The sequence below is a fragment of the Myiozetetes cayanensis genome, unplaced genomic scaffold (genome assembly GCF_022539395.1).
Source record: "Myiozetetes cayanensis isolate MyiCay16 unplaced genomic scaffold, myiCay2020 scf3, whole genome shotgun sequence".
Taxonomy (NCBI): domain Eukaryota; kingdom Metazoa; phylum Chordata; class Aves; order Passeriformes; family Tyrannidae; genus Myiozetetes; species Myiozetetes cayanensis.
This window is the reverse complement of record NW_026087521.1, coordinates 62,941,579-62,947,578: the sequence shown is the minus strand read 5'-3', so window position 1 is coordinate 62,947,578 and position 6,000 is coordinate 62,941,579. Positions and strand designations below refer to the sequence as shown.

Genomic DNA, 6,000 nt, shown 5'->3' with positions numbered 1-6,000 from the left:
GTGCCGGCGGCGCTGCCCGGAGTGAGACCTCCCTCCCTCTTTCTCCCCCTCGTCCCCTCCCTGCGCTCGGCTCGCCCAGTGCCCGCCGCGGGTCGAGCGGGAGCGGCCGCGGCGCCGGAGCAGATCCCTGCAGCACTCGGGTCTCCGACGCCGCTCCCCTCCCTCTGTTCCTCCTCTCCCCGCGTCTGGGGGGCGGGCGGAGGGGCCGGGGCACCCCCCGGGCCGGGGCGGGGTGGAAATTTACCGGGTCCGTCCTCAGCGAGGGAGCGAGCTCGGAGCTCGGCGGGAGGCGGAGGGAGGGCGGGGAGCGGCGGAGCATCGTCTGGCGGGGAACGCGAGGGACCAAATGACTGTGAGGACGGGCGGCAGCCGCCACCGCCGAGACAGGAGCGAGCCGCGGCGCAGCGGCAGCAGCGCCGGCAGCAGCCCCGACCCCCGCGGCCGGCTGGGCGGCGATGGCGGCGGGCGGCCCGCCGGGCTCGGGGCGCGGGCGGCGGCGGGGCTGAGCTGAGCCGGGCTGAGCTGAGCCGGGCTGAGCTGAGCCGGGCTGAGCCCGCGGGCGCCGTATGGCGCGGGCCTGATGCCGGAGCGCGGCCCGGAGCCGCGGTGGTGCTGCGGGAGGAGGATGAGGATGGCGGGGCTGCCGTGGAAGTGGCCGCGCACCCGCCTGCCCGTGGGCGCCAGCGCCCTGGGCGTCTTCGTCCTCTGCTGGCTCTACGTCTTCCCCGTGTACCGGCTGCCCGACGAGAAGGAGATCGTGCAGGGGGTGCTGCTGCAGCAGGGCAAGGCGTGGAGGAGGAACCAGACTGCGGTCGCCCTGTTCAGGTACCGCCGTGCGCGGCCCAAGGGCAGCGGGGACGGGCGCGGAGCCGCGGGCAGGAGGGTGTCTGCCGGAGCCCTCCCGGGCGCCCTCCCCGCTCCGCCGAACCCCAAACTTTACTCTTTCTTCCCCGACCCTTTGTGGTTTTTTCCCAGCCCTGCCTGCCCCTCTTGCCCAGCAAAACTTTTTTTGGGGTGGCTCCGTTTGCTGCGGGGAGGAGAAGGGGCTCGGCGCGGGGGATGGAGGCTTATCCTCGCAGGAGTGCCTTTCCCAAGGGGCTGAGATTTCCGAGGCTTGCGGCGTTGCCCGCACAATAGGATGCTTCTCGCTTCCCGGATAGCAGCTGCACCGACAGCCGCTGTGGCTGCTAACAAAGCCCGGGGCTGGGAGCCCGGCTTCCCTCAGACATAGGCACTGCCAGGTTGCTGCCAGGGAAAGCTTGTGGAGCTTCCTGGGATGCGTAAGGGAAGGTTTGTGTGGATGCTCCTTCGTGTCAGCATCCCCGCTTCGAGGAGCACTTGAGAAGCACCGCGCTGGTCCTTGACTCTGCGGTTTATTATAGAAACCACGTGAAAAGGCACCTTTTTTTCTCTTTTCTTTTGACGTGGCTGGGAAATGGCGATAATCCTTGGAGCCCATTTCACCTTGCCCAGCTGCACAGGAGAGGAGGAATGTTGCAGTCAGGGTGCTGCCGATAGCGGTGGAGAACCGGGTCGCTGCAGCGGGGAGGATTTTTTTTGAATGGCCCTGCCTTAAAAGCATGTGCAGTGGGGATTCTCATCCTCGCAAAAATTTCACGTGTCTGGGTAAAATGCAGACAACTGGAAGACAGGCGGATTTCCCTTCTCTTCCTGGAGGGAAGCAGGGATTTCTCCCTTTCCTCCGAGTACAAAATTAAAGATCAGAGTAAGTGGTAAACTGGAAAATAAACCCCCACAAAACCCCCTCCCTGCCCTCTTTAGTAAAAGCTAGAATGAATCAGGTCCAAATTCCAAGGGCCTTATTGCCCCTTCTTAATTTTTTTCTTTGTTTTTAAGTGATGTACAGTTTGATATTCTTCAGTATTTCTTTGAACGTGTTTGCATTAGCCATGAAGGGGAGCTGACATGCGATTGCTTAATGTCTCGCCTGCTGGGATAACAGAAACTTTACAGTTCTTCCAAGACTGCAGGAAACATACACAATGATAGGTGATAAGCAGGGATGTGTTAATATTGGGCAGGCCTGGTTGAAGTCCTCCCTTTAATACAGAACTAGCAATAAGATACAGATGTGTGACCTTTTTCCTAAAACACCTAACTAACACTGGAAACTAGGCTGATCTTCTCGGATAGTAATTAATGCTGTTGTGCCACAGATCCCCATTTTGGGGGGTAGAAGAATCCAGATTTTTAAAATATTACCCTGTTAGGTGATGTAGGAAGGAGTTTGGTCTATTATTTTTCATGTTTGTAAACCAAGTGTTGTTTGAAGATCCGTAGCGCTGCTGCTGCAGCTTTAGTTTACAAAACAGTTTTAGACCATTTCCACCACATGGTTTAGTAACAAAAACTCTGTGTGGCTCATCAGCTATTCCACTTGCCCATATGTTTCTCCACTCTCCAAGCATAGTGATAATCTCAGAGATGCTACTGAAGAGAGTCTCATGCAGTAAAAGGAGCTATTGTTTCTTATCTGTGTCTGTTGATTAGTTGGTGCAGCGCTAAATACCATGAGCTTTAAATCAATCTCCTTCAAAAAACCAAGTTTTTAAGAGCAATTATACACTGGAGATACGTAGTGAGTATAGTATACTATAGGATTCAAATAGTTGTCACATAAAACTCTCTTTTTGCTGCATAAATTTGCTTCTTATCATGATAGAATGTTTTGAAATTGAAGTCCATGTAAGGCGAGCTGCTGTATATTTGGGGTGTTTAACAGAAAGAGTGTCTCAGTCTTTGCTCTGGTCCTGCTGTCTCTAAGGAAGCTTGCTGTAAAACCTCCAAATTTCACTTTCTGCTGGAAACTGCCTGTGACTGCGGCTCTCTGTTTGAATGGGAAAGGAGGAATAGAGCTTCACAGAAAACCTGCATGTGGACTCTCAAGTCGTATGAGTTTCCATAATAGTCTAATACTAAGTGGGCTTTAATGTATTATTAATATATTATTTAAGAACAGCATCAATTGCCATTCTCCATAGTCTCCTGCCAGATTCTAGTTACCAAGCAATTTTAATTTTACTCAGTTTTTGAAGCATAAATTTTGAATTAGTTTGTGCTAAAAATCTATATGCAAACTTTCACATTACTGCTTTGTGTTATATGGTGGCACTTGTGGTATTGTACAGGTGTTTAAATAGCCAGGTCCTTGCTACACAGAGCCAACACATGATGAGTTTCTGCTCCTTTGTGGACTCCTACTGTTGAAGTACATAAGTATTGTTGATGTTGGGTAATTAACTTGATCAAATAATATTTTTCAAACCTCCGAAGGGCTGTTACCCCTTTGCCTTCTGTACCTGGATCAAAGACAACAACACTAAGTGACTTAGCAAGGTCAGTGAAAGCATCTGGGTAATTTGGAGTAGTCTGAGTTGAATTCTGGCAACCAAGTGCCAGAAGCTCCTCAGTCTCCACTGTCCCTCTGAACAGCAAGAAACCTTATGTAAAGATCAGATCCATGTAAACTCTTGCTAATGCAAGAACACTAAGGCAAGACTGTCCTGGTCTTGTGGAAGGATTCAATGAGGGTTTTGTGTTCGACTAAGGATTCCCAGAGCTGATTTTCAAATAAAAATACCTGTGTAAATAGCCAGGGATTGCTGTTTTGAGAGGTGTAGTGTCTTGCTGCAGCTGTGATGAGGGACAGTTTGTGGGAGTAACAAAATGAGCAGGATTAAGCCTTTGACTGTGTGTGACTCTGTGTTTAAAGCATGCTCTCAGCCTGGACTCACATACATGGCTTTTGTGAGAGGTTCTGGCACGTTGGATGGGGCCTTGCGCAGTCTGGTTCAGTGGAAGCTGTCCCTGCCCATGGCTGTGGGGTTGACTGATGATTGTTTAGAGAATGAGATGATTGTTAAGGTCCCTTACACCCCAAACCATTCTGTGATTCTACAAGTGCACAGAGTCGTGCTGCCAGCAATGCAGTGGGTGTCAGCACGAGAGCTGCCTGGGTTCTTGGATGGAAGGACATGTGTTGAAAAGCCTGAAGATAAAATCGAAGTTATTAAACGACCTATTGGTCCAAATCCTTTCGTCAGCTGAACGTAGGTTCCTTTAAAGTCCTCAAATTCAGGGCATTTGCCATTGTGAGCACAGCCTACCAGACATCTATCACTAGGAGCATCCTTTACATTTCAACTCAGTAGTGGCCAAGGGTAGTCAAACTCTCCGCTGTGGAAACATCTCCTGTCTGACAAATGCTGAATAGTCTGTCAGTCAGATGGTAAATTGCTTGAACTACAAAGTGGTCAGAATAGGAATGAGATTGTCATTACAGTCACTAATGGCTAACATGTCTAATTTGCCTACAGTATAATGGCTTGTCATCCTCTGAGGTGGTTAATGTTATTGCGCCCTAATTGTTTTTACGGATTGCTCAGGGGTTTTTTTAAGAGCCTGGTGCTGCTGAAATTACTTAGGCAAAAATGTTGTTAATTGTTGTTAGTTATTTGTTGAAGTAAATGACATACAATAATACTTTTAGGACAGTTTTATTTAAAATGTTGCAATTCGTTAAAGGCATAGCTGGATCTGTTCATCTGCCTTACAAGCTCCATACAACCATAAATCCCAAGCACTGTGTGTTTATATGACACTTCTTCATTTGTTACCTGGGGTGGACCTCCTCTGGGGAGTGGATTTGCTCAGGGCCGGTGGGCTTTTGACTGTCACAGAAGGGGTTCAATGGTGATTAGTGACTTCCAGGTTCTATCTCTTCAGGAAGAGATAGAACAATCTCTTCACTGGCAACAGAAGGGCTTCCCTTGAGATTCATATTGTGATCTTGCTTCTGCTGCATCAATTTCGTGTGATGCTGAAAGATCACCCAGGGTTTATTCTGGGGGTGACTTGGTTAAGCTGGTGGGAGATGTCCCCTGTGAACTCACTGTTTGTGACCTGCCTCCAGTCCAAACCATCTGCTACGACTTGACTCTGCTCTTCTGTGATGTTCCCTGTCCCTCGAGCCAAGCAGGCCGTGCTCACCTTGGCAGGTGGCTTCTCCACTCCCTTTCATCAGGTTTGGCCTCTTGTCCATTTTCCACAGACAGAGCAGAGAAGCTACTGCCCTGAAATCACACAGCGGGATCAGTGGCCGAACCGGATGGGATATCCAGACACGGCAGAGTCTGGTGCTTGCAGTGTGGATGTGGACAGGCTGCGTGAAGCCTCTTCTACTCTTGGCTTTCGCGTGCCTTGCTCTGTTGCCGCTGTGTGCTGTGCTGGAGGGGCTTTTCCCACTGTAACCCTCCCTGCCAGCTGCTCTCTGCCAGCTGTTCCTTGTCTGTACCTTGAGTGCAATCACAGCGGGTGCCGAGGAGCATCTCTGTGTGCAAATCCTTTTTCATTCTGGCTTGTATGAACACTGAATTCCAGGTCACTTCCCCGTCTGGGTGAGACAAACGGTACTGCCTAGTCAGCAAGGGTTTCTTTAGTTCAGATGGCTTTTTTTATCTTCTCTTTTGATGTGTTGCAATCCTCAGTGGAGTACTTCAAGACAAATCTGAGATTAAATTTTGTGTTGCTCAAGTGAGAGTTAGATAAGAGTTTTGCCCTGCTTAAACAGCTTTACCAGATGCAGAATTATTCCTGCTTCTCTCACTGAGACATGTGAAGGATGGAGTTAGGAGTAGATCTGGGTGGTGCTGGCTTAGGTTAGTTCTGCCTCTATGGCCTGTGACTAGTGGATGTGCTCACACTGTGCGTTGGCAGTGGCCGAATCCAGCTGATTTTTCTCTGTCCTGAGTAGGTGTTGCTATTGCCTGGCTGTGTCTTTTCAACATTTTGCTTGTTTTGTTATGTTTGTTTTTCTTTTTTTTTGTTTGTTTGGGTTTTTTCTGATTGTATTTGCTTCACTGGTGATAAGTGGGTAGTTGTAATTTGTGTTTCCTTTGTGTCTCTAGCTGAGATGGGAAGTTGTTTTGGTGAAGAGGTACAATTTGAAGAGCAGGTTAAAGGTGAGGGGAAAGAAATGTT

The 6,000-nt window shown here is 49.8% G+C and overlaps 1 protein-coding gene across 1 annotated transcript in view; it reads left to right on the top strand.

The window, feature by feature from the left end:
* Positions 1–468: 468 nt before the first annotated feature.
* ST8SIA1 (ST8 alpha-N-acetyl-neuraminide alpha-2,8-sialyltransferase 1) overlaps positions 469–6,000 on the top strand; it is a 131,833-nt gene continuing 126,301 nt past the window's right edge. The window contains exon 1 of the mRNA XM_050325176.1: positions 469–825. Within this exon, the coding sequence (XP_050181133.1) occupies positions 581–825 (245 nt within the window). The 5' untranslated portion in view covers positions 469–580. The remainder of the gene's footprint in view (positions 826–6,000) is intronic.